The sequence below is a fragment of the Marmota flaviventris genome, chromosome 1 (assembly GCF_047511675.1).
Source record: "Marmota flaviventris isolate mMarFla1 chromosome 1, mMarFla1.hap1, whole genome shotgun sequence".
Lineage (NCBI taxonomy): Eukaryota > Metazoa > Chordata > Mammalia > Rodentia > Sciuridae > Marmota > Marmota flaviventris.
The window spans coordinates 61,031,517-61,045,829 of NC_092498.1; the positions used below are offsets into that span (position 1 = coordinate 61,031,517).

The following is a 14,313-nucleotide window of genomic DNA, read 5'->3' on the forward strand; positions in this document are numbered from 1 at the left end:
GGAAAGCTGACGTCACCATCCCTGTTTTCGACTGACCGCAGCTCATTCAGCCATAGAACAGGTAATTTCAGGCTGCCATTTGCCTGCGGCTTGCAGACAGATTGCTAGGGTTCAGTGCCTGGGGGCTTCTTAGAACCTGATCTTATCGGAGCGAACACCGAGCGCGGGGCGGCCGAGTTCCAGCTCCCGGAACTGCCCTGGCCCAGGGCTGGGGAGCCTATGGAGGCTGCTTCTTGGACCCTGCTCCTATCAGAGCATACACCAAGCACTAAGCGGCCGAATTCCGGCTCCCGGAACTGAGCCCGCGGGGGCTGCTTCTTGGAGCCTACTCTTATCGGAGCTTACACCGAGCACGGAGCGGCCGAGTTCCGGCTCCCGGAACTGCCCTGGCCCAGGGCTAGGAGCCCACGGAAACTGCTTCTCGGTCCGGGTCCTGCTGAGGGCCGGTCAGGACTCACCCGTTGCTTTGGTTGCCCGGCAAGGGGAACGAAATGCTGCCATTCGCATAGGATACCAACATGGCAGAGATCTGATGTCATCAGAAAGCGGCGGAGGAGAGAACTTCATCAATACCAGCGGCGACAGAAACAGTTGGTCTCCTGGTAGGGGGGGTGAGGCACAGACACCCGAGTCTCCTCAATTTGTCGTCGAGCCAGAGGGGAGGAGCCGGGCCGCCGCCAGCGCCCGGAGCAGGCCCAGCGGCTCCCCAGCGTGGTGACCGCGTGACTCCAATTGGAGAGGGGGCGGAGCGGAGCCGCCACCCACACCTGCAAGGTGGGCAGACCAGTGACCCAGTGGTACATGGGCGTGGTAGGAGGGGCAGGGCAGAGCCGCCGCCGGCGCTTGCAAGGTAAACAGACCTGTCACAGACTGGCGGGTCAGGCCCAGTGGCCTGCCAGTGTGGTACACACGTCACCCCAACTGGAGTAGGGGCAGAGCAGATCCTTCTCCCATGCCTGGATCAGGCCCTGCCGGTGTGGTGGCCACGTGACCCCAATTGGAGTGGGGGCGGAGCGGAACCGCCACCCGTGCCCACAGGGTGAGCAGACCAACCTGCAGATCAGGCCCAGGGGTCCGCAGGCGTGGTAGGAGGGGCAGGGCAGATCCGCCGCCCACGCCTCCAAGGTAGGCAGACCTGCGACAGACTGGCGGATCAGGCCCAGGAGCCTGCCGGCGTGGTACACACACCACCCTAATTGGAGTAGGGGCAGAGCAGAGTCGCCGCCCATGCCAGGAACAGGCCCAGCGACCTGCAGGCGGGGTAGTCACGACACCCCAACTGGAGTAGGGGCAGAGCAGAGCCGCCACCTGTGCCCGAAACATGGGCAGATCTGCGACCGACCAGCGGGACAGGCTCAGTGGCCTGCCGGTACGACAGACACGTCACCCCATTTGGAGTAGGGGCAGAGTAGAGCCGCCGCCCGCGCCTGCAGGGTAGGCAAACCTGCAACCGACCAGCGGATCAGGCCCGGTGGCCTGCCGGCGGGGTACACTCATCACCCCAATTGGAGTAGGGGCAGAACAGAGCCGCCGCCAGCGCCCAGAACAGGCCCAGTGACCTGCCGGCGTGGTAGCCACGACACCCCAATTGGAATAAAGAGAGAGCAGAGCCGCCGCCCGCGCCTGCAGGAAAGATACGCAAGCAGTATGAAAAGACAAGGAAAGAAAGGACCACAAGCAATGCAGGTCAACGCAACTTTAGAAGAGGTAACAGCTGCAGCAGATGGAATGTCAGATAAGGAATTCAGGATATACATGCTTCAGATGATCTGGAGTATCAAGGAAGACATTAGACAGCAAAATCAGACAATGAAAGATCACTTCGACGATGAATTACGCAAACAAATCCAGGAAGCAAAGGATCAACTATACAGGGAGATAGAGGTTATAAAAAACAAACAAACAGACATCCTAGAAATGCAGGAAGCAATAAACCAACTTAAAAACTCAATGGAGAATACTACCAGCAGAGTAGAACACTTAGAAGATAGAACATCAGACAATGAAGACAAAGTATTTCAACTGGAAAAGAACATAGACAGCTCAGCAAGACTGTTAAGAAACCATGAGCAGAACATCCAAGAAATATGGGATAACATTAAGAGACCAAACTTAAGAGTCATTGGGATACAGGAAGGTACAGAGCTCCAAACCAAAGGAATGAGAAGTCTATTCAATGAAATAATACGAGAAAACTTCCCAGACTTGAAGAATGAGACAGAATCCCAAATCCTAGAAGCCTACAGGACGCCGAAGGTGAAAAATCATAAGAGATCCACACCTAGACACATTATAATGAAGATGCCCAACATACAGAATAAGGAGAGAATTTTAAAAGCTACAAGAGAAAGGAAGCAGATTACATTTAGGGGTAAGCCAATCAGGATAACAGCTGATCTTTCAACACAGACTCTGAAAGCTAGAAGATCCTGGAATAACGTATTTCAAACACTGAAAGAAAATGGGTTCCAACCAAGAATTGTGTATCCAGCGAAATTAAGCTTCAGGATGGAAGATGAAATTAAAACCTTCCATGATAAACAAAAGTTTAAAGAATTCGCAGCTAGAAAACCATCTCTTCAAAACATCCTCAGCAAAACATTACAGGAAGAGGAAATGGAAAATAACAATGAAAACCAACAGTGGGAGGTAGGACAGTAAAGGGGGGGAAAATAATCAAAGAGGAAAACAAACCATGTTTAGTAACAGAAATAAACAAATATGGCTGGAAGAACAACCCATATCTCAATAATAACCCTAAATGTTAATGGCTTAAACTCACCAATTAAGAGACACAGGCTAGTAGAATGGATCACAAAACAAGACCCAACAATATGCTGCCTACAGGAGACGCATTTGATAGGAAAAGACATACATAGGCTGAAGGTGAAAGGTTGGGAAAAATCATATCACTCATATGGACTTCGGAAACAAGCAGGACTGTCCATACTCATATCAAATAAAATAGATTTCAAGCCAAAGTTAATCAAAAGGGATAAAGAAGGACACTACATACTGCTTAAGGGAACCATACACCAACAAGACATAACAAACATAAATATTTATGCCCCAAACAATGGTGGAGCTATGTCGTCAAACAAACTCTTCTCAAGTTCAAGAGTCTAATAGACCACCATACCATAATCATGGGAGACTTCAACACACCTCTCTCGCCACTGGACAGATCTTCCAAACAAAAGTTGAATAAGAAACTATAGAACTCAATAACACAATTAATAACCTAGACTTAATTGACATATATAGAGTATACCACCCAACATCAAGCAGTTATACTTTTTTCTCAGCAGCACATGGATCCTTCTCAAAAATATATCATATATTATGTCACAGGGCAACTCTTAGACAATATAAAGCAGTAGAGATAATACCATGCATCTTATCTGATCATAATGGAATGAAACTGAAAATCAACGATAAAAGAAGGAAGGGAAAAGCATACATCACTTGGAGAATGAACAATAGGTTACTGAATGATCATTGGGTTATAGAAGACATCAAGGAGGAAATTAAAAAATTCTTAGAGATAAATGAAAACACAGACACAACATATCGGAATCTATGGGACACAATGAAAGCAGTTCTAAGAGGAAAATTCATTGCTTGGAGTTCATTCCTTAAAAAAAAAAAACCAGCAAATAAATGATCTCATACTTTATCTCAAAATCCTTGAAAAGAAGAGCAAAACAACAGCAAAAGAAGTAGAAGGCAAGAAATAATTAAAATCAGAGCTGAAATTAATGAAATCGAAACAAAAGAAACAATTGAAAAAATTGACAAAACTAAAAGTTGGTTCTTTGAAAAAATAAACAAAATAGACAGACCCTTAGCGATGCTAGTGAAGAGAAGAAGAGAGAGAACTCAAATTACTAGCATACAGGATGAAAAAGGCAATATCACAACAGACACTTCAGAAATACAGAAGATTTTAATCAAAAACTATTTTGAATTCTTATACTCCAATAAATTAGAAGATAGTGAAGGCATAGATAAATTTCTTAAGTCATATGATCTGCCCAGATTGAGTCAGGAGGATATAGACAACCTAAACAGACCAATATCAATTGAGGAAATAGAAGAAACCATAAAAAGACTACCAACTAAGAAAAGCCCAGGACCGGATGGGTATACAGCAGAATTTTACAAAACCTTTAAAGAAGAACTAATACCAATACTTTTCAAGCTACTTCAGGAAATAGAAAAAGAGGGAGAACTTCCAAATTCATTCTATGAGGCCAACATCACCCTGATACCTAAACCAGACAAAGACACTTCAAAGAAAGAAAACTACAGACCAATATCTCTAATGAACCTAGATGCAAAAATCCTCAATAAAATTCTGGCGAATCGGATACAAAAACTTATCAAAAAAATTGTGCACCATGATCAAGTAGGATTCATCCCTGGGATGCAAGGCTGGCTCAATATACGGAAATCAATAAATGTTATTCACCACATCAATAGACTTAAAAATAAGAACCATATGATCATCTAGATAGATGCGGAAAAAGCATTCGACAAAGTACAGCATCCCTTTATGTTCAAAACTCTAGAAAAACTAGGGATAACAGGAACATACCTCAATATTGTAAAAGCAATCTATGCTAAGCCTCAGGCTAGCATCATTCTGAATGGAGAAAAACTGAAGGCATTCCCTCTAAAATCTGGAACAAGACAGGGATGCCCTCTCTCTCCACTTCTGTTCAACATAGTTCTCGAAACACTGGCCAGAGCAATTAGACAGACGAAAGAAATTAAAGGCATAAAAATAGGAAAAGAAGAACTTAAATTATCACTATTTGCAGATGATATGATTCTATACCTAGCAGACCCAAAAGGCTCTACAAAGAAACTATTAGAGCTAATAAATGAATTCAGCAAAGTGGCAGGATATAAAATCAACACGCATAAATCAAAGGCATTCCTGTATATCAGCGACAAATCCTCTGAAATGGAAATGAGGACAACCACTCCATTCACAATATCTTCCAAAAAAATTAAATACTTGGGAATCAACCTAACAAAAGAGGTGAAAGACTTATACAATGAAAACTACAGAACCCTAAAGAGAGAAATAGAAGAAGACCTTAGAAGATGGAAAAATATACCCTGTTCATGGATAGGCAGAACTAACATCATCAAAATGGCGATATTACCAAAAGTTCTCTATAGGTTTAATGCAATGCCAAACAAAATCCCAACGGCATTTCTTGTAGAAATAGAGAAAGCAATCATCAAATTCATATGGAAAAATAAAAGACCCAGAATAGCAAAAACAATGCTAAGCAGGAAGTGTGAATCAGGCGGTATAGCGATACCAGACTTCAAACTATACTACAGAGCAATAGTAACAAAAACAGCATGGTACTGGTACCAAAACAGGCGGGTGGACCAATGGTACAGAATAGAGGACACAGAAACCAATCCACAAAACTACAACTACCTTATATTTGATAAAGGGGCTAAAAGCATGCAATGGAGGAAGGATAGCATCTTCAACAAATGGTGCTGGGAAAACTGGAAATCCATATGCAACAAAATGAAACTGAATCCCTTTCTCTCGCCATGCACAAAAGTGAATTCAAAATGGATCAAGGAGCTTGATATCAAATCAGAGACACGCCATCTGATAGAAGAAAAAGTTGGCTACGATCTACATTCGGTGGGGTCGGGCTCCAAATTCCTCAATAGGACACCCATAGCACAAAAGTTAATAACTAGAATCAACAAATGGGACTTACTCAAACTAAAAAGTTTTTTCTCAGCAAAAGAAACAATAAGAGAGGTAAATAGGGAGCCTACACCCTGGGAACAAATCTTTACTCCTCACACTTCAGATAGAGCCCTAATATCCAGAGTATACAAAGAACTAAAAAAAATTAGACAATAAGAGAACAAACAACCCAATCAACAAATGGGCCAAGGACCTGAACAGACACTTCTCAGAGGAGGACATACAGTCAATCAACAAGTACATGAAAAAATGCTCACCATCTCTAGCTGTCAGAGAAATGCAAATCAAAACCACCCTAAGATACCATCTCACTCCAGTAAGATTGGCAGCCATTATGAAGTCAAACAACAACAAGTGCTGGCGAGGATGTGGGGAAAAGGGTACACTTGTACATTGCTGGTGGGACTGCAAATTGGTGCAGCCAATTTGGAAAGCAGTATGGAGACTTCTTGGAAAGCTGGGAATGGAGCCACCATTTGACCCAGCTATTCCCCTTCTTGGTCTATTCCCTAAAGACCTAAAAAGAGCATGCTACAGGGACACTGCTACATCGATGTTCATAGCAGCACAATTCACAATAGCAAGACTGTGGAACCAACCTAGATGCCCTTCAATAGACGAATGGATAAAAAAAATGTGGCATTTATACACAATGGAGTATTACTCTGCATTAAAAAATGACAAAATCATAGAATTTGCAGGGAAATGGATGGCATTAGAGCAGATTATGCTAAGTGAAGCTAGCCAATCCCTAAAAAACAAATGCCAAATGTCTTCTTTGATATAAGGAGAGTAACTAAGATCAGAGTAGGGACGAAGAGCAGGAGAAGAAGATTAACATTTAACAGGGATGAGAGGTGGGAGGGAAAGGGAGAGAGAAGGGAAATTGCATGGAAATGGAAGGAGACCCTCAGGGTTATACAGTGGAGGGGGTAGAGAGAGAGGAGGGGAGGGGAGGGGAGAGGTGGGGAGGGGGGAGGGTGGAGGATGGGAAAGGCAGCGGAGCACAACAGACACTAGTATGGCAATATGTAAATCAATGGATGTGTAACTGATGTGATTCTGCAATCTGTGTATGGGGTGAAGGTGGGAGTTCATAACCCATTTGAATCAAAGTGTGGAATATGATATGTCAAGAAATTTGTAATGTTTTGAACAACCAACAATAAAAAATTAAAAAAAAAATATCATCTTCCCCCTTTAAAGATAATTGCAGTATATTACCACCTGAACACACACAGATTCAACAATATATAATACCCACACCTAAATTGAAAAAGTGATGAATTTATGAAGAATACGAATGACCAACCTGGCGTTACTGCGACTCCGTTTCCGTTGACCACAGGCCTTTCTTCCTCCTCCTCCTCAGGAGGCTCTATACTTGCTTTCTCCATGTTGCTCACTGACTTATTTCTCTTCCGTTTTCCTTCGGCACTTGGAGTGGCTCCCGGAAGTATCTGGTCTGTTACATTTAATAATAATGGTGCTGGTTCAGCAGGAGGCTTTGGGGTACCGTAGTAATTGTCTGCAAATGATATCCAAACATTCTGGAATGAGTTTTTTTCCAACCGCTTGCATAAACTTGTACAAAAATGGAAATCATATTGACAAATTTTGATCCATTCTAATATATACATGGGCAGACACATACATGTATGTGGTTTTATGTCCTTTGTTGTTTCTACTATATTGGGCTTTAATGCATAAAGACATAGATCTATTTTCATTATCATCTGTGTATTGAAACGAAATATAGTCTCATGCATTATTCCCAAGTGGTACAGTTAATTTCAAAATTATTCAAGTGATTTTGATGACAAGACTTGAGTATAAACTTTTAATGATAATTAGGTTAAGAGTCCATGTAGGGGCTGGGGTTATGGCTCAGTGGTAGAGCGTTTGCCTAGCATTCTGAGGCACCAGGTTCCAGCTTTAGCACCACATAAAAATAAATATAATATAATAAAATAATAAAGGTATTGTGTCCCTTAAAAAAGGAAAGAGTCCACGTGACTTTTTTTTTTTTTAAAGTCCCACACTGTTTTAGAGATGTAAAGCACCTTGTGCTTTTCTGCGGCTTCCAAGGAGCTGTGGCTGTTGGCCTTGATATGTGCAGTACCCTACTCAGAGCTGTAGCTTCATGCCAGGTGTGTGGTTCCTGTGGCTGCTGACAGTCCTGAGGCTCTAATCATTCTCCATATCACCACAGCTTGTTCCCATAGCTCTGTTATCTGAGATATGGAATCATTTGTTTTTCCAATCAGTCTGGGAGACTTAAAAGAGAGACTAATTCTTATTTATCTCTGTAATAACAACCTGGCACATAAATAAGCATGGGATTTGCCTTTATATGTTCAAGACAAATCACTTATTTAAAATATTCTAAAATTTTGATTGATAAAGAACAGTGGTATCTTTTTGTAAAAATGAATCTCATACTTTTAACATCAACTTCAAGCCCATGTTGTTCTTCTTGGTTAATTGAGTAATTTATGCACTCATCTGCTCACTCATTAAAATCTTTATTACTACTGACTCTGCACCCAGGTACTCCAGGATGTGTTTGTGGGAAAACAGGGAGTATAAAAAAAATCTTTTTTTTTCCCAAGGTATTCAACAGTCTGGTATAGAAAATCAAATTTGACGTCATACAGATAAGCATTGAAACAGGAAATGTATTGAACACTGCATCAAGGAGATATAGAGGAAGACGGAACACACCTCGATTTCTGGAGAGGTCATTGATGATATCTGGGAAAGCAAAGTGCCGTGAAAGAAACAACCCTGAACTGGAAGATGTAGGATCTAGGCTTTTCTACAGAACTAAACTTCAAGTAGTTTACTTAACCTCAGTAGGGCTCAGATTCGCTAGCTATAAAAGGGGAATAGCAATAACTGTTAAAGTCACTTGTGTTCTGGATTGTAAACAACCAAAACATATTCCACTTAGGTTACACACAAGAGTGATGTGCTGAGAAGATAGGCGATGGCTGTTAAGTCTCAGGAGACGGAGGCAGAGCCCATTTTATTTTCCACAAATTTCATCTGTGGGATCTCCCCACAGGGAAAGGGCTTTGGGATGCTGGGCAGGCAGAAATAACAACATTCCACTCCACTTGCCTTCCTCACTTGGTTGTTATCAAGATGAAGTCAGAATGCATGAGGAAGAGCTTGTAAACTGTAAAAGTGCAATGTTTTTAATGGCAGTGTGACCTCATGCTGGCATGAAGTGAGCAAATATCCTGAAGAATGGCCATGCTACCAGTGTTCTTGCTCATTTTTTTTAGATATTCACAGTTGTAAGAGTAATGTAAGGAAAGATTTTTACTTTGTAAAGTGGTTCTTATAAATGCATGTGTTAGTGGGTTTTTTTGCTCCATTATAGACTCTGCAAAGTGGACAGTGTACATTTTGCTAAAAGTTACTTTTTATTTTGATTTGGAGAATTTCACATGCATCAAATCCTTATATGTAACAGTCAAATTCTGAGCCAAACAGAAATCACTAGCTGCTCCAAGAAGTTAATGAACTATTATATGTCAGCATTCCTAAGGGCTAGCAAAGTTCTCAGTACACTGCTCTGCTTTCTGTGGAATCTTAATATATACTTATCTAATAAACATAATGTAAAAACTAGTAAATAACCCTCATACATCTCAATAAATGATATAATTTTAATAGTATTCTGAATCTTTAATGCCTTTAAATATACATATTTCTAAGAAAAACAGATCACACTTCAGTGTTTCTTAATTCATTTGTGTTTTAAGTTTTAAATTTCCCTGAAGGAACTGGCGTGAAGGTGCATATATGCAATCCCAGTGATTGGAAAGGCTTAGGCAGGTGAACTGTAAATTTGAAGCCAGCCTCAACAATTTAGTGAGACCCTGTCTCAAAAATAAAAGAAAGCCATCTCTTATCTCTTCAGCACATCACTCTTGTGTTTAACTTAAGTGGATTATGTTTTGGTTGTTTAAAGCCCAGAACACAAGTGACTTTAACAGTTATTGCTATTCCCCTTTTATAGATAAACCGAGCTCTACTGAGGTTAAGAAAACTGCTTGAAGTTTAGTTCTGTAGAAAAAATCAGATCCCACGTCTTCCACCACAATTTACTGAGCTGCAGATGTGGCTCAGTGGCAAAGTGCCCCTGGGCTCAATCAACAGTACCAAAAAAAGAAAGAAAGAAAAAGAAAAAAATTCCCAAAAGTAAATAATTTTTTTTAAAATTAGAAGTAAATGCATACCATAGACTAAGCTAAATATTAAATAACAGGTCCTGATGAATTTTATTAAGTAATTATGCCTATTGGTATCATGTGCCAATTTATATAGTAATAGTCTTTTTCCACAACTCTATTCATGAAACTAAAAGATTAATTTTTTGTATGTAAAATTGTATGAATTGTTTGAATCATTAGGTAAGACATTAGATTATCTTCATTAGCAAAAATAGTAGTTTAAAAGTGGTACAGAAACAATCCATACAGTTACTACAGAGAGAAATACATTTCATGGGGGAATAATCTGTTATACCAAAGCAAGATTTTTATCCTATTGCATAAGGAACACTCAGAGAAACAGCAGAAGAATCAGCCAAGCCAACAAGTATGTAAGCCAGTGAAATTACTCTTAAAGTGTATATAGCTTCATATACAAGAATAAAAAGTGCTTTTAAAAATCATATCAGCATGTTTTCAAATATCAAACTGTTTTAAAATATAATTTGAAAATATTGTCCCACTAAGAATAAAGTGATCCTATGCATAGTGTCAGGATTTAGTGAATGTAGAAGTCTCAAAAAACAAGTAAACCACCCCCCACCTCCCCACCCCCAACAAAATAATGTGATGGTGACAGCATTGATCTTGATGGAAAAAACCTGAGTTTGAATTCCCTCATCTAATCTTTGTGTTCCTTAATCTCGCTTCCTCTTAATATCCTTAAATCAATTTTGCTAAATAAAACAGGAGTGCAGCTGTAAAATGACAACAGTAACAAAAGCAACGATAAACTGGGCAAGGTAGTACAAGCCTGCAGTGCCAGCACTCAGGAGGCTGAGGTGGGAGGATCACATGAGTCCAGGAGTTCAAGACCAGCTTGGACAACGTAGTGAGACCCCACCTTGTAAATAATAATAATATTTTTAAAAAGTGACAATAACTATTATTAATATTATTCCCAGAACTACAATTTACTGAGCTGGATGGTGTAATGGGCATTTTCCATATGCACTCTTGTACCAAATGTGAATTAGCATTCCTCTTACACCACAGTGTTGCTATAAAGGTTAATGACGATGAGAGGATAAATGGCATGACTGGATCACAGCAGATGCTCAAGATATGGTGACTACTTTTGCCATTTATTCATCACCAGACAGTATGAAGTCATTCTGCCTCTGCAGTTAAGAAGATATGGACCCTGGGAAATTAAACTTTCTCAATACTATACATGAAGCAAGTGGAAAGTCTAGACCTGTTTAAGAGGGGGGAGTAGGAGAGTGTGACACATGCATCTTGCCCATAACTCATGCTAAAAGACTTCATTCCAAGCTCCAATCAATGAGCACAAATGTATCAGTTTCTAAAGGGAAAGGCAATCTTGCTGCCAAATCATACTACAGGAACATTTCGGATGATTTTTGTCTCTTTCCTCTTCCAAGAGTAAGCAATGTGCACATTTTGAAGAGGAGGTAGGAAGAAATAAGTTTTTCTAAACCTTCACTGAATATGTTTGTAAAGAATGACCTATATATACATCAGCAGTGTCATTCGACTTTAAAATCAAATTCTACTAACTTACTATGATCTTAAAATGATACATAAAATTATCTACTTATTTCTGTCATGTTGGGATAATCTGTCAACTTACAGAGCCTTATTTTTCATCAATGACTGGAAAATTAAAGTGACAATTATTTGAGGAGTCCAATTTATTCTTCAGCTAAGCACTTATGCATGAATACTTTTTTCATAAAGATGTGGCTATAAGAAAGTATAACAGGGTGAATGCACTTATTTCTAATATTATAAAAATGGAAAAGCTCTTATAAATTTGAGTAAAAAGAATAGTCCATAAAATGTCAACAATTTATTTTATAAAAATAAAAACATTTAATAAGTGCCCATTTACACTGGACAGTGACCTACTCATTCATTGCAAAGGGAGAGGAACGAAAATCGATGACACCGTTATGAACTCAACCCATCTAAAGCTGCCCTTGGAAAATCTAATCCCTTGCTCTCTTTTAGGAAGATCCATTCCAGCCCATCAGAAGGAGATGAGAGCAAGATTCTAATAACTTCTTCACATACTGTACTAGAAGACCATCAAGGAAAGAAGAAGAAAACCTAATTTCCTTCTTCCTTACTCCATTGCTTCCCACGCCTGGAAAAATAAACAAACTGGCTGTGGCAATGCATGCCTGTAATTCCAGTGGCTCAGGAGGCAGAGGCAGGAGGATCACAAATTTGAAGTCAGTGTCAGCAATTTAGTGAAAAATTACTTATAACTTTTTCAATGTAGCTAAAATTACTTTCAACTTTTTATATGTAGGTCTCAAAATAAAAAATATGTATGAAAAAAAAAGGGATGGGGATGTGGCTCAGTGGTTAAGTGCCCCAGGGTTCAATCTCTAGCACCCCCCACTAAAAAACCCAACAAAACAAAACAAACGAACAAAAAAACAATTTACCACAGAAGTCTTAGTCTGAGAGAATTTTTAAACCATGTTTTTGTCTTCCATAGGGTCTACACATATTGATTTTAACCATGAGGCTTGGAGTGAAAAAGGAATAGGAAACCACCTAAATGAATTTTAAACTGTCCCTTCTTTGGACCCTCAGGTTTTGTTGAATAGTAACAAATAGCAAAAAGAGTTTTTCCTGCGATGCATCATATTCTTTTTTTAAAAATTCTGATATTATGACAAAGAGTAGGAAAGACACTACAAATTAACTTTAGGAATGAGGAAAAAATGAATTTATTTAAAACCTGTCCCATAGCCATTAAAAATAAAAATACTACTAGGGAATTGATCACTTTGAATTGGATTCACTAGAAGAAAGATGAACACCTGCAGGAATGGCAGGGGCTTGCCCACAACACACCCATCCCAGAATCTGCAGAGAGCTTTAAGGACAGATTCTCATGGTGGGAATGATGTGTAGCAAAATTTAAGTGACTCAGAATCTGACCATAAATGAAGCAAACGGTTTGATAGTTGGCCTTCTTAATGGCACCTGTACAATTTGACTCTGACATTAAATGGAGAAGGAAGTTTCCCATCCAATCATAACCAATTTCATTAGAAAACCTGCCAGATCATAAGTAAACAATCATTTGAATCCACAACCAGATATTTAGATTTATAGTAGTAGAAATGGATATAAAACGAGAGGATCCTAACTAAATTCATACTTAAGGACATGTTTAACATTTAAACAAGAGGTAGTAATAGTTGAAACCAGCACCAAACTTCATTCTAACTCATGTCAGACGTGGCAAGAATTACAGTCAGATGGCTACATTTAGTAAACTAGAAATTTTATAAGTACTAGAGTAAATATAACCCAGCAAATATTATATTTTTCTAAAATTGCATTCCCTCACAGAAAATCAGATACAAATTCTTGCTTTAGAATGCTTTTGTCAACTGATTTTTGAAGTTATTTTAGTAAGCAATTCTGATGCTTAAATTTGGGTCTGGAAAAAAAAAAACCAACATGTCATTTCCTCATCATGTCATATATAGTTAGTAGCTTAAAACCAAGATGTAGAAACTCCCTAACCTCAAAAGATAAGGTCTTTTTCTCTTGTGGTAAAAAGCATTAATCTTGCATGAGCCAGAAATAGGGAAAACACCAAAATAATACTTTGTGGAGGATATTTATATCAAACAATATAGAATTGGATCTTAAAAAAATTCTTGTTAACTGTAACTTTCAAAATGTGCACAATTGTACAAAAGTGTAAATATTTCTATTTTCTTATACATGAAATTGAATTATTCTGTAAGAAACTCAACCTAAGAATTTTAAATTATGTTAATGCTGATTTTACAATAGTTTGTCCCCAAGGACATAATTCTAAATTTTACTGTCTCACTTTACACATCCATACTCAACAGAAAGTCATGCAGATAGTTCAATTTGACTAGCAGTTTTGAAGCTTAGTGGTCCTTTTGACAGAACATCCCCTTAGACATGTTAGCTAATGTGCACAGGCACAGGACAATCATTGCTAAATCTAATAGTCCATGGGCTGGCTAAATTAGGTGGTTCATTCATTTAGAGGAAATCAGACACTCTGCCCTGCAGTGACTACTCTTCATGCATTATCAGAAGAGTTCAGAACAGTTCCCATTTCCACCAAATAACATACATAAAGAAATTATGCAAGGAAATCCTCAAGAGAACAGAAAGAAGTCACATTTGATTTTTCAATGTCAAATATACATCTTCTTTTAAAATAAAGCATTTGAACATTTATGATTATAATGACATAAGAAATTTAAAAACCCAATTTAAAGTATATCACATTTATCAAAAGCACAT

The 14,313-nt window shown here is 39.3% G+C and overlaps 1 protein-coding gene across 2 annotated transcripts in view; it reads right to left on the reverse strand.

Moving 5' to 3' along the window:
• The window catches only part of Magi2 (membrane associated guanylate kinase, WW and PDZ domain containing 2), a 1,283,934-nt gene that overhangs the window by 445,333 nt on the left and 824,288 nt on the right, over positions 1 to 14,313 (reverse strand). For both annotated transcript variants that reach the window (XM_027926401.3, XM_027926400.2), the window contains exon 4: positions 7,065 to 7,280. In XM_027926401.3, the coding sequence (XP_027782202.2) occupies positions 7,065 to 7,280 (216 nt within the window). The remainder of the gene's footprint in view (positions 1 to 7,064; positions 7,281 to 14,313) is intronic.